This window comes from Onychomys torridus, chromosome 6 (genome assembly GCF_903995425.1).
Source record: "Onychomys torridus chromosome 6, mOncTor1.1, whole genome shotgun sequence".
Lineage (NCBI taxonomy): Eukaryota > Metazoa > Chordata > Mammalia > Rodentia > Cricetidae > Onychomys > Onychomys torridus.
This window is the reverse complement of record NC_050448.1, coordinates 72,106,370-72,132,293: the sequence shown is the minus strand read 5'-3', so window position 1 is coordinate 72,132,293 and position 25,924 is coordinate 72,106,370. Positions and strand designations below refer to the sequence as shown.

General features: G+C 41.3%; 1 protein-coding gene across 1 annotated transcript; it reads left to right on the top strand.

Annotated features, from left to right (window-relative positions):
* Positions 1 to 8,819: 8,819 nt before the first annotated feature.
* On the top strand, positions 8,820 to 10,162 carry LOC118586213 (olfactory receptor 5V1-like). Its single transcript, XM_036191361.1, has 2 exons — positions 8,820 to 8,836; positions 9,202 to 10,162. The coding sequence occupies exons 1-2, from the start codon at positions 8,820 to 8,822 to the stop codon at positions 10,160 to 10,162; spliced, it is 978 nt and encodes a 325-aa protein (XP_036047254.1).
* The last annotated feature ends 15,762 nt before the right edge of the window (positions 10,163 to 25,924 follow it).

Sequence of the window (25,924 nt, the reverse complement as noted above, 5' to 3'; positions counted from 1 at the left end):
GACCTCAAGGAACTTGCACTCGGGAGATGGAATGGGGGGCTTAGGGCAGGTGATCCATGCACTATTCCTATAGGTAGTCAAGTAGGGGATCTCTAGCAAAAGATAAACAGACACTAGCTCTAAAACTGCACAAAATGTCATCAAGCTTCATGTCCCATGCTGTCTTTTATCTTCCTATAGATGGAATCTAGGATGAGGGTCAGAGCCCGAGTTTCTTCATAATACTAGCATAGGGATGTATTAGACCCCACAACAGAACTGAATAGATTTATCAAGGAAAGATTGCGGGCAAGAGCTGAAAGAAATAAGAATTCATACTTTGAAGAATGTTGTAGCTTGAAGGTTCTTACGTCACAAGGAAATAGTCATTTGTCTTTCCCTTCCCCTAGTACAAGGAGAAGCACAAATGAGGTAGAAAGTGCTGGAAGAATGAACTGCTGGGACACATTTCTGAGGACTGTTGTGAACTTGTTAAGACTCTTAACCCACTGGTTACTAGTAGGTGTAGTTCTGCCTGTCAGCGGGGACCAGCCCAGGCTCACCTACTGATGTGTGGTCCTTGGACCAGGCACATCAGCATCACCTGAGAGCCCACCACGAGAGCTGCAGGAGATTTACATGAACATTCAAGGATCAAGCATTGCAGTATGATCTCTGAAGGTTCCATCTGGTCCCTGGGACCCATGAACTACCCAGAGCAAGCTCATATATTCCATAGAATACTTTGCTACACGCACTTGAAATCATTTATGTTTTCAATTAGATCAGTTGGTGTGCATGGGTGGTGGTGGTGGTGGTGGTGGTGGTGGTGGTGGTGGTGGTGGTGGTGTGTGTGTTTTAAGTAGGTCAGAAATTTACTGGGCTACATGAGAATTAGATTTACATTTTTTAATCATTGCTTTGTGCTATTGGAATCAAATATGAATAGATGTTTCCCTAATGTGCTGGAAGGGCTTCACAGTCACCAATTTCTCGTCTCATTCATGCCCATTTGTTTCCTTTGGGGAAATGAACCCCTTAAGGTTAGTCAACAGAAAATTTCATTTATTGCAAAAAAAAAGTCTCTTTTAAGACCTCTAGGGTTATTTGTTTTCCACAGTTTGTTTACATTTAGGTTTGAAAATTATGCTTAACTTCAGTGCCAACTTTCTATTGAAATTTAAAGACTTTAAGCTCCTTAAGGCCCTGAGACTTGGAATTTCTAATGAAAGCTGTGTTGGCCTATTAATCATGTGCATTGAATTCTTAGAATCAAAGATAAGAATTCTTGGGCTTTGAAGACTACAAAACAGTTTACAAATATACCATTATCCATAGCAAAATATTGTCATAAGTCATGATTGTTACAAAATAAACTCTCTGTAGCCCAGTTTCTTTATTTGCAAAATGGAAATGGTACATCATCTCATAGGTTCTTCTGCAAAGCCAGGGACTCAAAGCATGTACAAGTAATAGATATGAGTCATATGAAAGATAATCACAATGTGGGCATTTAGGCAACAATGTGGGCATTTAGGCACAGTATTATTATTTATTGTGTTCTCTATTCTCACTCGATATGGAAAATCTTGGCTAAATTCAGGTATGGAGAAACATATCTTTTCAAATTAATACACTGAGTTTTTGATTGGATTGTTATACTAAATTCTATTTTAATTTTGAAAGAAAAACGTACCTCTTTTAAACTATTATACAAGACGTTTTAAAAAGTCAGGCAGTTATATATACTGAAACACCTTAAGACAACTCATTCTCAGGGCTGGAGAGATGACTGAGTACTTAAGAGCACTGGCAGCTCTTCTAGAAGACCTGGGTTCAATTCCCAGTACCCACATGGCAGCTCACACAGATATACATGCAGGCAAAAACACCAATGCACATAAAAATAAAAATCAAAAATCATATTCAAAAAGAAAAGAAAACTTACTCTCAAATTCACTTTTGTATAATATATACATACTCTGTGACTGTGGAATGTAAGGTCGCTATTACACAACAGACCTCTTACCATCAAGGTTACTGACCACTGTGCAGCAGTGTGTAAATTCTGAAGGTTGAATGTGCATCATCTCAGAGTGTTATGTGTAAGAGGTGACATTTGTTAACATTTTGATGATGATAGTTGAACCTACTTGCCCTGTGCTGACAGACTCAGCATCAGGGATAAGGAAACCAGGTTGATGTCACCACCTACAGCACTTGATCCCTGACCCAGGAGAAATTAGATTAGCTAATGAAATCAATGGAAATGCCCATGTGGAGATATAGATAAATAATGCTTCATGAAGGTATTCCTCAGGTTGATGGCATCTAATTAGCAGTTTCCAAGAACTTTACAGTAGATAGAATTGCAACTTCAGAAATTGTATTCTAACTCCAGAAGTGGATGCAAAAGGCTCGAAGTCCTGGGCCAGGTCCTGGCACACAGTGAGAACTTAACTCAGCCCAAACAAAAGAAAGCAACATGTAATTTTTGAACCCTGAATGTTTATTTCCACTTTCCCAGTTTAGATTTCCACAGCTCAGTAAGATGCAGAGGGGGAATATGTGATAAGGACTTACATTTCTTCCAGTGTGTACATCGGGGCATCTTCCTGGAATGGAAGGTATCATGTCTGTATTTTTTCATATGGAATGTGTGAACAAAATAAATGCCTGCCACTGGCTTCACAGTAACCTGAAGTTCGTCTGTGCAGCTGACAGTAGAAAGCACATGTGTGGCATAAGAATAAGAGTCCATGCAGGTCCCAGTGCAGTTTCTGTGTTGACTGACTGTAAGTCAATGCTAACAGGGGACATGTTCATTAGTTAGGGACACTACTCAGAGACCGCAATGCAAACAGCTAATCTAGACAAGTTATCATTTTTAGTCCTTCCTCGGCACATCTTATAAATGCTGAGCTCTCAACCCTCACCTTCGCCTTTCTCTGCTGCTGCTCCATCTGCTCTCCCATCTCGTAGCACGCACTGCTATGGCAGTTGTCTTTGAGATGATCCATCTGAAACCTACATCTGCAGTTCTAGCTTGTCTGGAAGTCATTTTTGTGACTATCCCATACTGACTAGCATTCAGCATTGTCACTCAAATCTAATCTACCCTATCCTCCTAAACCTACTACATCTCACATGATGCCCATTTTAATGTGTGATCCCTCGCTAACTGGTGTTTTCCCCATGTCCTCGTGGACTCCACAGTGCTCCCAAGTTTGTTTTTATTTTTTCCCTAAGCTCTCAGATGCTATATTTTTAGTTATGGACAATTTCATTTTTCTCTTGTTTTAGCATTCCAAAGACTCTCTTGGACTAAATAAATCAGTTTATATCTGAGGCACTGGAACCATGAGGGACTCTGGTCACTGGGTTTCACAATTTCATGCAAGATTCAATGAATAGATGTTCATGCATTTTCCAGACATGCAGGATTGTCTGTTTCATGTTCTCAAAGCTGATGATTTTCTAAAACTCAAGGTGTTTCCCTCCAGGTGTCCCCCACTCTCAGTCTCCCCTCATCTAAAGAGCTGTCTATGGTTCCCTATTGTTGATACTCTGCATTCCTGCCCATTCTGACACCGAAGCCTGGCTTCCAAAAAGACATTGCTCAGCTGCCCTCACAAGAGGAACAATACTCTCTGAGTCCCTAGAGCAGAAGTATTGAGCTGTTTTTGTCCCCATCGACTTTGTCTAAAAAGGCAGGCCTGACAGAGACACTTTGTTTCTGTACTCACAAGGCTGGTTTCCTGCCATCTTCTCTGGGGTGGTCACCATTGAAGTTCTGCTTAAGTATAACTCACAGGGCTGTTAAGATTTAATATAAACATTAATGGCAACTGGCTAGATTGTCTTACTAGCTCCTGGAAAACTAGCAGGACTCTCAATGTCTGTGGCGTACAATGGCAGGGGCTTCTAAGACCCAGAATCTACAGGCAATGCAGCTCTCATAGAAGTTCACTGATGTCTCAGAGACCTCAAGGGCCTCACTTCTAGAGCACTGAAGCCAACAGAAGTCCTGTGAATTTGCCTGGCCTTAGATGAGTACATCCATAGTGTTTTCCTTGAGATTTCCACCTTAACATCACCTGGGAGGCCGGCTTACCTCCCTTTAGCTATGGACCAGTGTTCTCAGACATGACTTGTTCAACCAATGAAATACACACAATATGCATGTGCACAGGTACACACACACACACACACACACACACACACACACACACACATGATTGCATGTGTTACCCAAGTCCCATTTGCCCACCAATCACATTCAATCTCCCAAATGGGTCATTGTCAGGGAAGAAGTAGACATCATTTGTGAAATGTGTTATGTACTGAATTATGGCAGAAAAGAAATCAATAATGGCAAAAAAGGGGAAGGGAAGTGCTAATAACCTTAAAAATAACTAAGCCGGGGTCCTACAAATCTTGAGAGGAAAACGTCATTAAAAATTGCCCTCTGTTTTTATTTCATTCTTTATTTTATTTTGAAAATTCAAATTATAATTTTTATTTAGTAAAATCATAAGAGCATATACTGATAAATTTTTATACATATAAACCACCAAAATTAAGATACAGAACATTTTCTTTAATCTAGAAAACACCTTCATTCTTTTTTCCAAATAACACCATTTCCAAGTTCTAGAAATAATCACTGTTCTTACTTGATCATCATAACTTAAATCTAGCTACTTTTGAGCTTCATTTAAAGGAAAAAATAGAGTAGCCATTCTTTTGTGCCTGACTTCTTTCATACAACAAAACTGTTAGACTTACAATGCTATTAATGTTTTGGTATTTTGTGCTTTTTTGAATTGCATTCATTATTCTATTTGATGATACGCCACAATTTGTTGTCCGTTCTGTTGATAGACATACCATTTTCTTGGGCTATTGTAAGTTGTCATACAAAAGTTTTTTTGTGATCTATTCATTTTATTGAGACTACTCTAAGGCTGAAATCATCATAGAATAACAATATTCGTAATTTTTTGGAAATTGCTAAGTTACTTCCAAAAATTATTATATAAACTTTGATTCTACTGTGGAGATTTGGAGAACCAGAAATAATGGTGTTTCCATCATCACAACGACCTCAAAAAAGTCTGATGAAAATACATATCAATATCTTTTCTTGTAATTGGAGAATTGAGGTTGCAAAGCAAATAACTAAACTGAAATCTGGGAAGACAACATCAACCAAAATCATCCATGTATGTTTTACCTAGAACAGAAGAACTAGATGTCACAAAAGTGAATAAGACTCAAATAAGAATAATTGGTGAGTTGCTAGGCTAAATATAGATTAATGTCAGAACATGGAATCCTTGAGAGCCATCTGAGGTGGTTTGTGTGTACTTTTAATTTTTTCTCTATGAATTCTACCAAATGCTCACAGGGAGATATTCTGGGAATGTCTTTTAAGGTGCTGCTTCTTGTAGAAGCTGAGGGGTGAAGAGCAGCTGTAGGCAAGACTCCTACCAGCCCTACTTCATATTCATATTTCCAAACATGAAATCTTTAGGATAAGAGTAACAGAAACTGACACACTAAGGTGCTGTGAAAACCCCTGCATGTGGGAAAGGACACTCAGTGGGTAACAAGGCCCAATCCTGCGTGAGGAGAGGAACACACACTGGGCACAGTGCTAGAGCTGGAGAAGGGACAGGATTACTTACAAAGGTTATGTCTCCATGAAGCATCCAAGGCTGAGACTCACCTAGAACAGGACCCTCCTTTCTTTTGCTGGGAAATAGTCTACCAAACAGATTATCTCTAGAGAACCATAAAGCCAGAATATCCAAAGCCAAACAGAAGAATACATGTGGATACACTAGTCTATTCCCTAAGAGTGAAATGTCACTACAATTGAAGCTTGTGACATATTCAGAGTGACTACAGGAATAACGAACTTCAAATTAACCCAGCTACTGTTTAGATTAAACTTCATTAAAAAAAATGTTTTGAAAAAAAAAAAGAGCGTCTTCAAGCAAAAACAGTAACCTTGGGATCTGTCTTTTACAGTATGACTAGATTTAATCCAAAAATTATGATATATATTTTTTAAAGTAAGGAAAATAGTCTAAAGAGACAAGACATATATCAGAACTAGACTCAACTATGAGAGATTTGCAAACTATCTGACAAAGAATGTCAACTAATAGTTAATAGGCTAATCACTTTAATGGAAATGCTAAAGAGCATCTCAGATGAAATGGGTAATTTTAAAAGAGATTAAAAACTATTTCAAAAATATCTAACAGAGAGCAGCGCCACAGGAGCAAGAGTAGCAGATGTACTGGCAAGTTTGACAGAGTGGAAGAAAGCATGGCAAACTTGGAGAGAGGTCAACAGAAATTACCCAAACCAAAGTGCAAAGGAAAGGTTAAAAACTTAAACCAGAATGTACAAAAGACGCAGCATAATAATAAGCTGTCAACACGTAGAATTATAATTTCAGAAGGAGGAGAAGGATGAACACGGCACAAGAAGTGTTTGAAGAAATAATGGCTGAGAACTTCCCAAGATGAATGACAGATACCACCAAGCAAAATTACCACAAAAGCAAAAGGCTAAGTATTATGTTCAAAGTGGGGGCAGGGAGAGGAACACCTTAAAGGTAACTGAAGAAAAAAATAACTGACAGAGTACCATTCATAAGAATTACAGCAAACTCTTCATCAAAAGCTTATGCAAGCAAGAAGACAACGCCATGGCCATCCCAGAGCACCTGCTGTAATAGCCCCCTTAACTCCAAAGATAGCCTGCAACCGGAAGAGGCAGGATTCTCTAATGCAGACAAAACTGAGAGCGGGTACCACCAGCAGAGTCTAAAAGAAATGTTAAAGGAAGCTCCTCAACTACCATAGGGCAACAACAAAAGAAAGATAGCTGGAAATTCCTAAGTATTTAGATAGTAAACAATATGTTTTATAATAATTTGTGAGGCAACAAGAACACTTCAGAGAAAACTTTTAAGTATTTTGGACAGAATCAAAATAGTCCAATATGTCAATAAATCGGGTTTTAAATTTATATCTCTAATATTGATGTTAGGAAAGCTTGTATTTAGCCAAACATAATGTAATTCCATACTTACAATCCCAGAATTCAAGTGGCTGAGGCAAGAAGATTGAGAGTTCAAGGCCAGCCTGGGCTACACAGCACATTGAGAATACACTGTGAGAACTTGTCTTTAAAGTTTTAAGGGCTAGTGGGGTAGCCCAGTGGTACAGCACTTGACTAGCATATGCAAGACTCTGGGTTTGATTCTCAGTACTGAAAAGGACAAAGAAAAACCTTTATCTAAAATCAGAAAGCCATAGAGAAAAAGACAATTAGACAAATCAAAGCAAAGACAATTATTAGAGAAGTAACAACAAAATTAAATACCAAAAAAATCATCAAAGATAAACTAGTTCCTTCAAAATATCAACAACATTAACGAGTAATTATCCAAATTATTTTAAAAGGTTGAGACACAAATTATAAAGATCAGTAACAAAAGAGGGGAGTTAGGTACTGATGATCACGGGCTGCTACCCATACTGTGCTCATCACGCTTCAACATAGGAAACACTCACAGACTCACTCAAGAAGAAATAAACAGCCTAAGTAGTTCTAAGAATGTCTGAAAATTTGAATTTGAAGCTAAAAACCTTCCAAAACAATGCCTGCCAAGCATACATAGCTTCATGGCTGAATTTAAATAGGCATATAACAAAAGTAATCTCTGCTTAAAAAAAAAAAAATCAAAAGACGTTCTCAAGACATTTTATATGGACAGATTTCCCTCATACAAAATTAAACAAATACATTACACAAAAGAAAACCATGCACCAGTACCATTTCTCATGAATAAAAGTACATCACCAAATCACTAACAATTCTAATCTAGAAGCATATAGGAAGGATGACATCACAGTCATTGAGATCAAGCCTTGGAATGCAAAGCTGGTTCAACATTCAAAATTCAATCCATATAATGTTAATACACTACGAAAAAATACAAAACCATCCCAGCACATCTAGATAATGTTCTAGAAATATGCACTCATGACTTTAAAAAAACATTAATATATGGGGCTGCACGTGGTCTCAGGAGTAGAGGACAAAACAAAACTCTGAGTTCATTCCCCAGCACCAAAACACACAAACATACAAAACTATTTTAAAAGTCCACATAAGAGGGGCTTCCCAACTCAATAAAGACTACTGAGCAAGGGTAATGTCAAGAGCACAGATTATTAACATAAGGTCATGGTTTTTTTTCCCAGCAATTACGTAACAGACACTGTTCACAATGCAGTGAACAGACTGAGGGCTGGAGCAGGCACTGACCCACTGTCACCAAATAACAGGGGGAGGAATTCAAGCCACTTCAAGACCAGAAATCCGCAATTCCTCACACCTCTTACCTCCAAGACTGACAGAAATCAGCAGTTCCGACAGTGACTCAGAGATGAGTACAAGAGAACTCAGAAGAGATGAGTAACTGAAATGGTTAAATTTTCTTATAAATGCTGTAAAGATCAAAGTTCCTATTGAAAAATGACATTGACTCATTTAAAAGCCTGACTTAATTCCATTCTGGAGAAGCAGTGAGAAACGTTCCCAGATGTTCTGCGCGCACATTCTACTCCCAAGATTTATAACGAAAGGAATGGAGTCACCTGAGTGTTTAGTCAACTCGAAGATGAAATTTCTTTTGTGTTATAAAGTACAATGCAGCATTGTGGGTTTGTGCTCCTGATATTTTAAGCATATAGTTAGATTAAAAGATTAATATAGAGGAACAAAGACTGTAAAGGAATATATTGAAATGCAGCATGGACTCCATGAAGGGGTATGCTTATCATTATAACATTTTCTGTTATTCTTAATTTTTCACAATAAGAATTTATTACTTAAATAAGACACCTGCAAAGAAGAATTTAAAATCAATTTTCTGGTTTAGGGAGAGATATGGCAGACCCAGGGAAAGACAGAGGTTGGCAATCTGTTGTAGATTTTGCCCAAGTCTACATTTGTTCTTACCAATTGGCAGCCATGCAAAATCCCTGAGAAATCAGGTGATACTCTCTTTTAAATCTCTCTCCATAGCCCAGACTGTTGTATACCTGATGTTACTGGACATGGCTCTGGCAGTTTAGAAACATGTTTAACAGTGCCTTCAGCACATTTACTCTGGGTCCTTTGTTCTCCTTGTAGCTATGACTCCATTGAAATGAGCAATCAAACACAAGTCACAGAATTCATCTTCCTTGGATTTTCCAACCACTCCAGTCTACAAGGCATCTTCTTCCTGATCTTCCTGGCCATTTACCTGACAACTCTCTTGGGGAACATGCTCATAATGTTGGCCACCAAGATCAGCCCTGCTCTCCACACTCCAATGTACTATTTCCTCAGCAACCTGAGCTTCTTGGACATCTGCTACACGTCCACCACCATTCCGGTCATGCTGGTGAATTTCTTCAGGGAGAAGAAGACCATTTCCTATGAGGGCTGCCTCTCCCAGATCTTCTTCTTTGTGACATGTGCTGGCACTGAATGTGTCTTGTTGGCTGCTATGGCTTATGACCGCTATGTGGCCATTTGCCGCCCTCTTCAGTATCCTGTTCTCATGAGTGTGAAGGTCTGTGTCTGCTTGGTGGCTGGGTCCTGGCTGTGTGGCTTGGTGAATTCTGTGACTCACACAGCACTGGCAGCTACACTCACCCTGTGTGGACCCAATCAGATTAGCCACTTTCTCTGTGACATCCCACTGCTCCTAAAGCTCTCTTGCTCAGACACCTCTGTCAATGAGTCTGTGCTCCACGTGGCCAGTGCCACTATTGGCCTGAGCCCCTGCCTGTTCACTGCAGGCTCCTACACGCTCATCATCTCTGCCATCCTTAGGATTCCCTCTGCTCAGGGCAGGAGAAAGACCTTCTCCACCTGTGCTTCCCACCTCACTGTGGTGGTGATCTTTTACGGAACAGCCAACTTCAACTATGACAGACCCAGGGAAGGCTACTCCCTGGACATGGATATCCTGGTGTCTGTGCTCTTCTGTGTTGTGACCCCCATGTTGAACCCCATCATCTACAGCCTGAGAAACAAGGAGGTCAAGGGTGCCTTGAGGAAGTTGGCTGGAGTGTGTGCGTTCCCTGGCAATAGCAATGTCTAGAGTGTAATCTAGTATTCTGTTACTGTAATACAACATTATCATTTACAAAGTTCATGTTCCAGAGCCACAAATCAAGTTACAAAAAGAAAATCGTAGAAAACTCAAAACATTTAAGTCAGTTTATGATTTTGTGTTTGGCTGCGTTCATTCATAGCTACCCTAGGATGCATATGCCCTGTGTGCCAGGTGTCAGACATACCAGAAGTCTCCAAACTGGGTCATACAACCACCTGAAGAAAATTTGTCATGGGTGTCACAGTTCTAGAGGTGGTGGGACCTGGGAGAATGGGGCCAATAAATGAGGCAGACTAGAGTCTGATGCAGTAGCCTTTATTCAGAGCATCAGACAATTTATATTCTGAGTGTTAAAAAGACTCACATGAGGAAAATGTACACTCACAAAAAACAAGCCCCCTGTTTTTCCACAGCGGCAAACAAACAAATAATAATAGCAAGTTGTAAAGAAGAATCCGAAGTCAACTCACTCCTGCCAACCACTCCTGGGAGGAGCACCAAAACTCATTCCAGGAACACTTCTGTGTTTTGAAGGAACTGAGATCACAAGACTCTTGTTTCCTGGAGTTTTCTTACAAGCACTCAGAATTCTCACACGACTCCATTCTTGGACAATGTTCCAACATCTCCCTTTTTATTTTTCAAATGTAGGATATCCAGAGTGGTTTTGATTTGAGATGCTGTAGATGAATCTAATTGTCATTTGATGCATGAGTATCCTATAAGCAAGCAAATTATAAACATAAGGTATAGCATTAGAACAGTGAAAACATTGTGTGTAATACTCTGCCACAAAGAACAGGGATTCAGTACTATTGGTTACATTATTATATGGATCAGAAAAAAATCTAGAGAACAGCTTGAAAAGAGAGCAACATAATTAGTAGTTCTGGTATCTTATAGAACATAAGCTCATATTTGTCTTTAATGGCAATGCAAATGTTATTATGCCCTATGCAAATAGGAAGTGATTTAAATCCCAAGGAAAAATTAAATGCAGTCCCTTCTCCAGATGAAATGAATGAGTCTATTATGGTCCCAAGGTCCAGTCATAAGCAGAGTCATTAGTAAAGATAGCAGGTGCTGGATCCATCCAATCTCCAAGCTGAAGCAAAGGAGCTTGAGGAACATAAGATCAGTATATTAGTTCAGAAGCACTCACTGAAGACACGGGTCAAAACACAAATTGCCAAAAAAAAAAAAAAAAACACTCTCAGGTGGCTCAGGGCTCTGTGTGTTTCATAAAATAATTTCTTCCTTGGTGCAAAGGGCCTTCCTTACCTTGGCCCCAGGTGGGTAGATTTGACTTCTAATGGTGTGATTGACATCTCCTTTTGCCCTTTAGCTAGAGGTTTGCTATCTTTTGATAACTTCCACTGTCTACTTGCCCTCTGCCATTGGCCCTTGATGACCTGGGGCCAGAGGAGCCAGAAAGGAATTCATGTTTCAGTGGCTCCATCCACAATGGCAGATGCATACCACTTGCCTATTTTCTTCTGGAAAAGAAAAAATAAAGCAGGTTCATGTATAGCTTGCTTATTTCCTACTGAAATAAAACCAGGAAGGTTAGAATGTACATAAGTATGAGTCTATTGATGGAAATAATCCTACAACATAAGTAGAATCTGAAATGATATTTAAGGGTTTATGAATTGACTGTAAGATGACTCAAAACATCCAGTTCTACCTGTTGGGCTGAGGGAAAAGAAGCATTAAGAGACTGATGAATAGCTGAACCATGAATCCCTTCCATATCCGTTGTATGATATTTTGTTTGTGCTCTGACGAAATAAAGCTTGCCTGGAGGGCAGAGCTAGCTACTAGTTAACCATAGGAGCCAGGCGGTGGTGGCTCATGCCTTTGATCCCAGCACTTGGGAGGCTCACACCTTTAATCCCAGCACAATTGAGAAGTGGAAACAGGAATATAAGGTGGATGGAGTCAGGATCTCAGGCCCCATTCGTCCAGAGGATCCAGAGAGATAAGAAGTCACTGGTGGCTGCTCCTTTGCTTCTTTGATCTTTCAAGTTATCAGCTTGATATTGATAAGACTAATTAGATTCATGCTTCATATGGCATCCCAACACAGGGCAAGAATTTCCACAAAAAGCCTGAAAAGGCTTTAAACAGATGGAACCAGAGATCATCATATTTAAGAAATAAGCCAGACTCAGAAAGACAAATGCCAGTTTTCTCTTGTATGTGGAGTGTAGACATTTTCTTTGATTCTGTTAAAGTAGAAGAGGGGCTGTTCAGCAAAGGGGAGAGCAGAAGAAGAAGGAAAGAGAACAAGAAGGGTTGATGGGGTAATCGTGATCAAAATACATTGCATACGTGTTTGAAAATGTCAGAGTGAAACCTGTTTATTTTGCACAAATAATATAGACAAATAAAATTATGGGTAGTAACACAAAGTGTACTCTGAAGGGTTGTCAGATTCATTTCAAAATAAAATGTCAAGACTTTAATATTTTGGGTAGAAACATTGATAATATGCATGCTAACAGATCTTTCAGATGCTGGACCAAAGAGATCAGAGGCACTGCTTGTCCATCCATTTACATGGATGCACTCAATGGAAATGCTAGAGTCAAAGTCTTGTCCCCAGCAGCTTGGAGGGAAGGCCTGAATAGTTTCTTTGATTGACTCTGGAATGGCATAACTTTCACAAGGGTGACATGCCAAATTATCCCTGATATTATATAAATGATGGAATGCTAATGTTAAGGGAAATAAAGATGTTGGAATGTGTAGGTGGAGAGAAGTTTAAGCAGTTAAGAGCACTTATTGCTCTTACAGAGGGACCTGGGTTCAATTCCCAGTACACATATGGTGGTTCACAACATCTGTAACTCCACTTCCAGAGGATCCAATACCCTCTTCTGACCTCCTCAGCACAAGGCATTCGTGTGGTACATGTGCACACATGCAAGCAAAACACACATAAAAGGAATAACTAGAAAAACATGTTAGGATGTGAAATGGTATTAGTTACTTTACAAAACACATGGTAAGGGGCACTTAAAGGAGAAGCGGTTTTATTGGTTCATAATTTAAGGGTACATTTCATCATGGTAGGCATATATTTTATGTAATTTTCTTACCCTAGCCCCAAAAAAACAGTCAAGGAAGGGCCAGAGAACATTCCCTTGGCCAAACCTTCTACAAAATTCACTGATAAAGGGTGTACCGGCAAAACTGTACAGCTTGTTCTGTCTGTCCTCCACAGCCTCGGAGATGATGTTGGGAAAATTTTCTTCCTGGTCTGTGGACCATGAAACATCTACTCTGTCCCTTTAAGGTCTCAACAACAAACCAAAGTTCAATTCCCTGGGTGGTGGTGGTGGGGGGAAACCAATGAGTTGATTGAACTTACTTACAGAAGCCAGATGAGGACTTGCTTACAGAAGTGTGGGCTACCTCAAAGCAACCACACTGGAGAGTCTTCCCTGGATATGAATGATGTCCTTCCCATAGCCACATAGATGAAACTTCCTCCCCCAGTCTTCTGAAGTCTCTAAACTTGAGCCCAAGACACCAAAGTATATGCAATTAGAGCGGAATCGCAAAGAGCTGCTCAGGAGAAGTGGCTGAATTCTCGGTGAGGATTCAACGACTCTCCCTATGCCTCTTTCGCTGGAGGAATGTCAGAAGGCAGCAAGCCAGGTGTGATAATGTTTTACAAGCAGGCACAGCTGATCTGATTGAGATGGTGCAAGTTTGACTAGGAGAATTGTGCACTGGACAACTGGGGATGATGGAATTTAAAAGTGAAAGAGGTCACTTGGCTGAACAGGAATCCAAATAGTTTAATCTGCAGAGACATTTAGTAGGGGCTAAATATTATGGCATCTGTAGATCTAAAATCACAATGCAACTAAAATATCACCAGTTATGTATAATATGAAGAACTCCTAATTTTGTTGACTAGAAATCATTATGCCAGAGTGGCACCCTCAGCTAGTCTTCCTTCTGAACTCACTGGTCCAATGATGACTAAAGCGTCTAGAGCCATAAGAAGCCTCTGAGTCCCCTGTCAGATAATCATTGTTCCAGTCCTCCAGAATTTGGAACAGAGTCATGCTCTTTTCTTCAAATTAACTCCTTGCCTTTGGAGAAATATCCCTTAGGTGCACTGATATTGAAGCTGTCCATGCGAATTGTGCGGCTGTTGACCTATCAAGACCCACATGAGAGGAACAGCACTTCTGAGTGGAAGTGGCCCATACAAGACCAGGCTCAAAGGATGCTGAAGGCATACGTTAACTGCATGAGCAAGTGCCTAGACTTCCTCACTCCTCACTTGACTGCACTGGAGAGGGAAGCTCTTCAAAGTCAGTTGACAGAGGAACAAATTGAGAGACTGCTTTACAAATCATCTGTAGGCATGCTGGGCTTGAACTCACGATCTTCCTGCCTCCCCCTCGAGTACTGGAATAATATGAGGTGTGGCCTTGCTTGAGTGGAGCTTTGAGTTTTCACAGCTTTACATCATTCCTAGTGCCCTGTCTGCTTCATGCTTGAGGTTCAAGATGTGAGCACTCAACATTTTGTTCATGTCACCGTGCCTCCCAGCCATGATGGTGATAGAGCATTGCCTCTGAACTAGAAGCCCAAATAAACTCTTTCTTCTATAGGTTTCTCTATGTCACAGTGACAGAAAAATACCGACAATCTCCAAGAACTGAGCAGTCTCTGACAGTTTGCTTCCCTGGTTGGCAGAAACATGGACAGGAAGTCTCCCACAGTGAGTGAATTCAAAGCTCTGGACCCACCTAGGTTTCACATACAGGAAGGATGTAAAGGGTTGGGGAGACTGAATGTTACAATGGATGTACAATTTAATATCTACTCACCTACTGGGTGGAGAGCCAGAAGATGTGACTATGGAAATTAAATGTATGAGCAGAGCCCAGGCATTCTTGGAAAGCTACATCTGGAGAAGACAATAATCAGATTGGGCTGAAGAAGAGAACTACTAGGTGCTAGCTCTGGAAGGATGTGAAGTCTAGGTGAACTCAAACATCCCTACTCAGCACAGTCAGAGTAAGAACTCATGGAAGAGGGGTGATCATGGAAGCCCATCCCTAGTCCATTTCATGGCATTCCCAGTGGGTCCTTGAACTCTTCCTGTGGTCATTTCCCACTTCCCGAATGCGTAATTGAGGAGACACAGTAGCTGGCAAAACTTTCCAATTTCAGGATTTATTTATTTTCATTTTATGGGTATGGGTGTTGTCTGTTTGTATGTCTGTGTATCTTGTGCATGCTTGGTGCCTGAGAAAGCCAGAAGAGGGCATTGGATCAGATGGTTGTGAGGACTATAGCCGCCATATGCAATGGCCTCCTTGTTTGCCCTCTATGTGCATAAAGTCAATAGATAGCTACTCTTTTCTTTTTCTCACTATTCTTTATAAAGAGTGTCAGTAAACAGTGAGTTGTGTTAAGTCTTCAGTTACAGAGTATCTAGATGGAATTGTGATTCAAGAGAAGTGTTTTGAAAAAAGGGTGTGTTTTGGGTGGGGGCAGTTGAGTGTTAGTCAGGAGTACTGTGTTACTGTTGAGTATGAGTTTAAGCTGGAGCTTAAGGACTTGTGTGGCTGCTGATTAATCAAAGGAGTAAATCCTACCAATCATAATGAGTTGGTATTTAGCACCCTACTCACCACTTTGTGCCCTTCTGAAGTATAATGAGGCAGATGGAAGGGACCCAGTTCTCCCTGGCTTGTTGAGAAGTGTTGCGGGATCTTTAATCACACTGTAAATCCCAAGGTTTCATTATTTAAATAAAATCAACCATAGGTCAAGCAACCTATGACTGGAAGTGACCATAGAGAGTGAAGGTAAGCTGGGAGGTCAAGGAGAGAGAGGTACAAGAAGCAGAAGGGAGGGACATTGGTTAGAGGAGGTTTTATTCCAGATGAGTTAGGAGAAAACTCTCTCTCTGAAATGACTGCAGAGGCTTCCTCTGCCTCTCTGAGCTAGCAGGTTTCCACCTGAACATCTGGCTCCTGAGTCTTGATTGGTAAAATAAAAAGATGCTTAGTTAAAACAACATTTGCTACGAGAAGCTCCATTGGCACAGATGATAAGTTCTTCAAGCTTGTCATACGAATAACTTTGGATTCTTCTGGCATTCATGTTCATTTACATAAGCAAAGACGTTAAGCTCATGGGACAGCCTGACTCCTTCACTAGCAGCTGCTGGGCTCTGTCTTGCTGCCTTGAGCTGTTGTAATTTGTTTTCGCTCTTTTGGGGAGCCCACCATCCAGCTCCCAAATAAATCACACATAGAGGCTTCTTTTTAATTATAAATATCTGGTCTTGGCTTGTTTCTTGCCAGTGTTTAACTTTAAATTATTCTGTTTCCCTTTTGCCTCTGGGCTTTTTTCTATTTCTGTATATCTTTCTTTCTTAGTCTTTTGCTGGTTATATAGCTGGGTGGCTGGCCCCCAATGTCCTCCTCCTTCTCTGGCTACTTCTTTTGTTTTTTTTTCTCTCAGATTTCTTCTTCTATATATTCTCTCTGCCTGCCAGCCCCGCCTCTCCTTTCTCCTGCCTTGCCATTCAGTTCTTTATCAGACCAATCAGGTGTTTTAGACAGGCACAGAATCACAGCTTCACAGAGTTAAACAAATGCAACATAAACAACACTAACACACCTTAAAATAATATTCTACAACAATGAGCAAACTGGCTGGCTGTCAAGGTCAGCTGAACCAGCCTCCAGCCAGCACCAGCCACTCAGAACACTTCCTGCAAGTCTTGGGGTGTTGTGTGATGATCTCAACTGTTTACTCTGGATCCCCCAAGAATGAAGACTCAGCCATGATTGCTTCAAGCAGCTTGTGCTGGACTTGCCCTGAAAACACTTTCCTCCAAAGCAAAGGGGAAAGTTCCTCTGGTGGCCTAGCAGAGAGTCTGCTGTTGCTGGGGCAGAGGGGCCGCCGTCAGGGCTGTTCTCAACACAAACCTTGACTTTCACAGAAGGCTTGCTGTGCTGACTTGTTTTCCTGCCCCTGCACACTGGCAGGCCTTTTGGCTCACTTGGGGAGCTGGCCTAAAGACACCCTCCTCTGCTATTTCCTTGGTGTTTCAGCATTAGGCTTAACCAAAGGCTTCTCTAAAGTGGTCGCTTCTTGCCGATCGTTTGTAGAGTGGGCTGCAAAGAAACAGCAGCAGCAGAGATGGAGGAGTGGCTGAGAGGCCGCCAGAGTGGCAAAGCAGCTGGCTAGTTTAACAGCTGGAGAAGAATCTTGGAGGCCAAGTCTTAGACACACCAAACCCCAGGGACTTGGGGGCCTTGTCAGTCATAGTAGCAGAGACTCGGGAACTACCGGTGACCTTGACTTCCAAAAAGCTAAGCAAGCATCTTCGCATCAGAGGCCTGCACTCAAGTACTGCAACACTAGGGGGCACCACCTGCTGCTGATCGGCTGGCTGTTCTCAAATGCTGAAAGAAGCCGCCAACCACCAACACTTTAGTTAAAAGAGTCTCTCATGACTTCTACACAGGTGGAACCAACGGACACCACCCAGCAAGTTGGGAACAATAAAGGTTGAGGATCTGGAAACTGCACCTCCAAGCAGTAAGAGTTCTTGGTGGGGTCCAGCCTTCAGAATCACAAATAACAAGACCAAAATCAGAGAGAAGGTAAAACTATGTTCAGCTGGCTTCAGCCTGCCACAGGCCCCTGCAGTGGCATCAACTGCAAACACAGGACCACTGTGGTCTGTCCAGCAAGGATGAAACTTCTTATGTTCCCTGGTCGCTAGGAAAATGCCAGCTTGCTCCCACTGTGCTCCTACAGCATTCCCCAAATTGCCAAAGTGAATTCTCTGTACCATAAGGTTCTCAACTTGAAATACAGCTTCCTCAGTGAATGAACCCTCCTCTGTAGGTCTGAAGCCCTACTCTTACCCTCTCTGAGTATCACTAGAGTGTTTCCCTGAAGGCATCGAAGCCTCTTCAGGTCCCAATAAAAAAGAGCAATTATACTTAAAGTTAAAAAAGCCACTCAACTGCTGACATACATTCTTTGGGATGTAAAAATAATTCACACAGATTTAGCTTTCAACAAAGTTGAAAGAAGAGCTGATTTAGTAGTCAGCTAAGAGGTGACTCTCCAATTTACCCCCAACATCTGTCCTTTCAGAGTCTCTCTGTGTCTTTGAGGGTGAAGACTGGCCTATCATTGTCCTTCATCCTGAAGGACAGACAATTTGGAGGTACTGCGGCAGGGCATACCCACTGTTGTACCCAGAGTCCCCAAAGACTACCAAGAGATGGAATCTGATGTAAAAGCGAGGAGTCTTTCTGTTGTTACGAGTTAAATGGGGACTCTCCTTCCATCCGTCTGACGCAGCAGTGGAGCAGGAGAGACCCTGAGTAGCAATGGGGCAGGGTTTTTAAAGTGTGTGTTGGGGGGGAGCTTGAGGTCACAGACTACATAGGAACAGACTCAGGACTGGTTTATGTGAGTGGCAATCATGTTAGTAACTTTTACTTGGCTAGGGTTAGTTGGGGGCTACAGTTACCATTTTGGGGCAGGCCTGGACAAGTCCCAGGCTTTGTCCTTGAGCTGCCTTGGAGGCTGGCTGGCCTAGCATATACTGACTGTGTGAGTTGACTCAGTGGCCCAGGTTCTGTCCTTGACTCATGCATGTAGCTCTAAGTTGGTGAGGGGTCTCAGACAGTAAACAATTGACTGAACCTTGAGCAGTCAGAGTATATGCAGAAAGGGAGCTACTGCAAGGAATATGCCTTTTGTTCACGGCCCTCCCAGAAACTACTTGCTTTAGTCTCAGGAAACTGAAATTGAGGCCTGGTCTCTGAAAGATGACTGAGTAGTCTGTTATGGTATCTGCTTGGTCCTTTCACCCACAAGTGTATATGAAATAAGAAAAAGATGAAATGTCTTCCCAGCCCCACCCATTAGTAAAGAAACACTATAGCCAAGTTCAGCAGCTCATGTTTGCGTTCCTGTGAGGTTGGTAGCACAAGTGATTCCTTCTGGGCCATCCACTCCCATGCATGCATGAAGAAGTCCAGTCTCAGACCCTCTTAGCACATTTCTGCCTCTGTCTCCACAACCTGTATGCCACTTCAGCCCAGCGTACATGGAGGCTGCTGTCACATTTCTGCTTCCTGCTCCAAAAATTAAACACACACACACACACACACACACACACACACACACACACACACTACATTTCACTCAACAAATATTCTAGGGAACTAAGCAGAAAGTTATTTTAAATAATTTTTATTGTTAATTAAATGTATGTGTGGAGTTTGGTGCATGTGAATGCAGGGGGCCCATGGAGGCCAGAGGTGTCAGATCCCCCCGGAGCTGGAGGTACAGGAGATTGTGAGAAGCCAGGGCACTGTGTGCTCATAACTGCTGAGCCCTCTTTCCAGCCCTAAGCAGAAAGTTTTCAAAAGAAAGTGATAAATATTTGAGAAGATGCTTAGTATTCCTAGCCATGAACAAAACACGCATTGACACCATTTTGAGACTCCATCTTAGAATGGGTCAGTCAGAATGTCAGTCATCAAAAGCAAACAAAAACTAATAACAGATACTAGAAAGGGTGGAGAGAAAAGGAACCCTTATTTACTGCTGCTGAGAGTGTAAATTGGCATGGCTGCTATGGAATCAGTAAGGAGGTTTCTCAAAAAAAAAAAAAAAAAAAAAAAAAAAAGCAAAACTATGAACAGATCTACCATATGATGCACCTCTAACTACTCAAGGACTCTAAATCAGCGTGCCATGAAAATACTTGCACATTCAGGCTTATTGCTGCAGTGTTTCCAATAACTAAGAAATGGAATCATCTCAGCCATCCATCAACAGATGAAGTCCATATATACAATGGAATTTACTCAGCCATAAAGAAAATTTATACTGTGACGTTTGTAGCAGAATGGATGGAGCTGGACCATTGTGTTAAGGGAATGAGCCAGACTGGGGAAGTACAAATACTGCATCCTTCCCTCTTACGCAGATCCTTGATTTTAATCTCTCTCTCTCTGTGTGTGTGTGTGTGTGTGTGTGTGTGTGTGTGTGTGTGTGTGTGCTCATATATAATGTCATGGAACTACAAAGGTGACCGTGGTAAGAGAAAAAGAAATCCTAAGGTATGAGGAGGCAAGGAAGGGAAAGAGGAGGGGCAATGAAATGTATGACACATGAGGAGGGGTCCTGTTGGTGGGAGAAGGGGACTGGGAAGGAGGGCCTGAGAGCCAGGGAGAAATCAACACAAAGTCTGTGTGGAAATACCGCAGTGGAATCCACTACTTTGTATGTTAACTTAAAACACTAATAAATTAGTATTAGGTAAATAAATTCAGCTTTAATAGTCACCTAATTTTAATTTTAGTATCAAGTTTCAGTTGAATAGCAAGTACTTCGAGAGTCTTGGGGCTTACGATTTGGAATTCTTAATGGAAAGCTATGTTTTCCTATTATTAACAATCATGAATTTTTAATGTTTAGAATAAAAAGTAAGATGTGTGGCTCCCTTTGCATATTTTCTCTCATTATTTTAAAGTGTTTTAAAGACATTTTATAGTCAGATATTATAAACTCCTCTAAACCATCCTTTCCTCATCTCTAAAATGAAGACAATAATAACATAACACTTCAGAACCAATAAAGGGTTAAGTTGTGTTAAATTTATTTATTTATGAATTCATCCTATGTGCATGTGTCAAGGTATACATGTAGAAGTCAGAGAAAAATCTGCAGGAGCTCTTTTTGTCTCTCCTTCCACCTTTTCAGGAATACTAGGGATTAAACCTAGGTCATCACGCTTGGTAGCACATGCCTTTACCCAGCAGTCATTGCAAGGATCAAATAGCTAATAAATATGAAGCAATTAGGATAAAGCCAGTGCTAGGTAAGTGTTATTTTTATCACCTAATATCTGATCACACTCAGCAGAATTTGGAAAATCCTGATTGACTCCAAGATGCATGTTTTTAAACGAACCATTTAGATTTCTTTGTGGATTTGCTGCTCTGTAGGGAACTCTGTGGAGCTGGAAGATCTAGACCTATATCTTAACTCTGGCACTTCGTAAATGTGTGAACTTGGGTGCCTTATTCAATGTCTCTGTCTCATGTTTCTCATACATAAAATGGGGGTCATAATAGTATCTGTTTCATGAACTTGTAAAGATTGATTAATTGATATATTTAGGCTTGTAAAGGCTACATAAGGCTTTATTACCATTATCAATGAATCTGCTATTATTTGTAGCCTATATCTTTAAACAAATACAGGTTGCAGATTCCATATCAAGGCATTTAAAATGGACAGTGTGGTGAGTTCCAAAAGACTTTGACACCTTGATGTCTGTGACCATGTTATAATTTGTTATTCAAGAACTAGGCAATGTCCCAGAACCCTGTGGAAGGTGTCGTTATATAAGTCACTTGTAGTGGGTAGCCATCCCAGCATTGGCCTGAAAGTTCCAACCCCCATTGAGGCTGCGGTAATGATCACGCCCACAAGGCGGGGCAGAGGACGGAGCGGAAGACTGAGGATCAAGAGGAGGTCGCTCTCTTGGTTCGGGGACGCTGGACGCAGGAGGTGGACCGAGCAGAGTTCTCCAGAGAACACCGCCAGACTGCGCTATACCTTTGCTAGACCCTGCAACCTACCCCTTCATTTGTAAGTTACCCCACAAAATAAACCTCCCTTTTAACTATGTGGAGTGGCCTTAATAATTTCACCAATAGTCACTTCTTCATTTCTTTATATAAGTTCACCCAGATCAAATTAGGATGTACAAGCTCTATATTGTGAAATAAAGTAATACATGAGCTTCTGAAATAGGAAGAATTAGATTCATCCAACAGAGATGATAAAGTCTACAAAAATCAGCTTCTGGTTGCACATATAGATCCCCTAGGGCACACAGATTCCTAACTGATTTTGGATGTGGACTAACTGAAAATCAGTATCTAAGCCTTGGGAATTTCAAAGCTTATCGCCTACTCTAAAGACTGCAATGATCCTCTGCGCAGTGATCCTCATTCAAGCTTTTCTGCCTTTTGAAACTGTGAGAAAGCAGGGTCTGCTGGTTCAGGCTCACCACTCAGGAGGCTACAGCAGGAAGATCACAAATTCAGGGTATACCTGGGCTACAGGTTCAAGTCCAGCCTAAGCAATTCAGTGAGACCCTATCTCAAAATAGAAATTAAATATAGTGATGGAGATGTAGTTCAGTGGTTGAGTATTCCTCTGGTGTGCACAAAGTCAAGGTTCAATATGCCTACAGTGGAGGTGGAGAGGGGGATAATTGTCAGCTTCCTTCTCCTTCCTCCTGTTCTCTCTGGTAATTGATACACAGCATGGCTTCAGCTCCCATCCTCAGGCCAAGGATGATTAAACTGGTGTCTCCACACTTTCTTCTAAGTGCCAATCCTTGTTACTCAGACTTTCAAGACTGTGACAAACACCTAAGAAAAGCAATTCAAAGTGAGGAGATTCATTTTGGCCCACAGTTTGAGGGCTTACAGTCCATGATCATCTGGATTCTTTGTTTCTGGGCCACGGTGAAGCAGAACATCGTGGCAGAAAGGTGTGGTGGAATATAGTTGTTTATTCCATGGTGGTCAGGAAGCAGGGAGCAAAGGGAAAAGGCCAGGGACAAGACATACTTCAAAGACATGCCTCTAAATGACCTACTTTCTCCAGCTAGGTCCACCTAGCTTCCAGGCCCTGCCCAAACAGCACCCCAGAGAGGACCAAGCCTGTAACACATGAACGAACTTGTGGGAAATACTTTGCAGTCAAACCACAGCACAGCACTGTAGTTTCAGTACTAGCTGGGCATTTCCTCGTGGATTTGTCACAGCATCTGCAATTTCCCAAAGTAATTCATTATCTTTATTCTAATGCCTGTTCCTTCTCAATAATTTTATGCATCACTTAATGACATCTCCTTATTAATAGACTGTTCAAATTGTCTCAACAAATTGTGACTCACATGCGGACCCCAGGTTACTCTAAAAATGAGTCCCATACCTTGAAATTTTTCTGCAAGGACTCTCTAAGGTCCAAAACCTCTATCTCCACACAGTAGATCATTCCTTTCAATTATAGTAATAAGTCTACCCACACTCTAGGTTTAAAAACAGGAATTTTTAAACTTAAGACCCACTGACTGCTATAAAAGTTGATAGGCTTTATCATCATGGCATTAGTTCTTGAAATTACATATAAATGTGCGTGTAAGCAGGTTATTCTAATAACTCTTATATTTCATCAGATCATTACAGCAGACTGTGACCCTGACGTCTGATCGACCTCAGAGTATTTTCTCCCTGGTGTCCCTGCCTAGTAAGCATCCCATCACTTGGGACTTAGTCCTTGGTTCCTTTGAAGGTGTTCCACAGTCCATTCTACTAATTCCCATATCTAGTCCTGGCTTATATGAAGATCCCAAGTAAGTACCCCTGATGATATGAAAAAGGCAGAAAAATATTCTCCAAGGTTCTTGTTTCAGAATTTAGTTATTTGCTTCTAAAGACCTCGTCTAAAAAAGAAGAGTAAAGCTCAGTGCCCACAGCTCCCAAAGACAGCTGACTCCCTACCACCACACCTCATGTCTCAGAAATGAGCTGTGCAAGCCTCCCACAGACTTCTGTAGTAGTCACACAACAGCCTGTAGTCTTGTAGAAACCTTCAGGGACAAAGAGAAAGTGAGTGGTGGTGAGTTTCTTAGTCACCCAGAAACCTTTCTCCCTCAGCAGCCATCCATCCCTTGGGGACATCCAACTGTCACAGCGATTTTATGCTGCCATCATTCTAAGTATTTATGAACATGTCGGTATTTTACTTTGTACTGTTGATTCACAACTGGACCGTAACCTGAAGTATTTTTATACATCATTTAACCTCAGATTTTATCTGTTACCTAAGCAGACATATTCTCAGACACAGTAGCTAAAGAACACGCCAAAACACACACAGACACACAGAGATACACACACATCACCACTACAAACATACAATCAGAAATACTTGCACAAATATATGTCACTGGGAACATGGTTTTGCAGTCTATCTGTGCTCCATGGGCCAGTGGCCCAACAAACAGGTTCACTGCTTCAAACTACTGAAAGATATGTCAGTTTTCTGTCTCTGCAGTTTGGCTTCCATGGTGATTGTGCTGGCTTGTGTAACTTGACACAAGCTAGAGTCATTTGGGAAGAGAAAACTTCAATTGAGAAATATCCCCACCAGACTGGTCTATGGGCAAGGCTTTGTGGCATTTTCTTGACTGATGATTGATGTGGGAAGGCCCAGCTCACTGTGGGTGGTGCCGACCTTGGGCTGGTGGTTCTGAGGAATATAAGAAAGCAGGCTGAGAAAGCCATGGGGTGCAAGCCCATAAACAACTATCCTCCATGGTCTCTGATTCAACTCCTGCCTTCAGGTTCCTGCCTTGAGTTCCTTCCCTGACTTTCCTTCATGATGGACTACAATCGGGAAATTTAAGCTGAAATAAACCCTTTTTTTCATAAGTTGCTTTTGGCTAAGACAGGGCTGGAAGGTACTATGCAGGCCCCTAGAGGAGAAAAGGCATTAATAGCTCTACTGATCTATGAACTCTGTGAAGTATAATATCAATCTGCCAGGCAGGATAGGGTCACCTATATGATCATGGCACAGCTGTTATAGAGGTAACCAACAATCCTATGATTAGCTTTGATTCCTGCTCCCCAGTACCACAACACTGCGCACAAATCCATTTCTTAGGAGGTCATAGGTCTTAAGTGGGGAACTTACTACTGTTGTTTAGCTAAATTGACATATTGTCAAACTGCCTTCTAAATAATTATGTTTATACCCATAGAGAAATGCTTCTCTCAGCCTTACTCAGAAAAATATCTCTTACCCGTGAATGTCAGTGAATGCAGTGGCTCATGGATGCCCAAGGTACCAAGAATAAGTGATGTTTAAGGGCTCTGCTCTAAACAAGACATTTGTATCATTTCCTTTATGGTTCATTCAACATCACAGAATAAGGGGCAGAGAGAAAGTAAGAGCCAGAGGATCAGAAGAAGGCCTACAAAATACTATATTCTAGGCATGACACAGTCAATGTAATCATGAACTCACAATAGCTGTGGTTACCTGTACTTGGGTTACACAATACTGGACTTGTGAACAGTCAGTCCTGCATAGGGAAGGGACTCATGTGACCCTATCCCTCTCTGCTGAACTATTGGCTACTGATAGATTCTGGGAGAGAGATATTCAGGGACTTTAGTTGTATATCCATCAGAGAGCCCACCAGGCTCCAGTGGATGGTTCAAACCTGTGGTCACACAAACAGGCCTGGTTAAGCTCAAAGGGTCACTAAACAAAACAAAAGGACATGAATGTGAGAAAGGGAGTTGTAGGGAAATCAGGGGATAAATAGGGTAGAAGGGAAATAAGGGAGTGGGTGATAAGAGTAATTAAAATGTATTATATTCATGTGTGCAACTGTCAAAGAAAAAATTTAATTAATTTTAAAAATGAAATAAAATGAATAAGAAAAATGTCAGTTTTAACGTACATATGTGCTGTTCTTTATAAAGGAAAAAAAATCACTCAATAAAGAAAAAAATGACTCAAATCTCTACTGGGAATCCTTGGTCATGGCACAGTCATCCTTTGACATCCCCTGACCCCCACAATGAGTTTCCCTGAGCACTGCCCTCAAGACCCTTTCTTTTCTTTTTT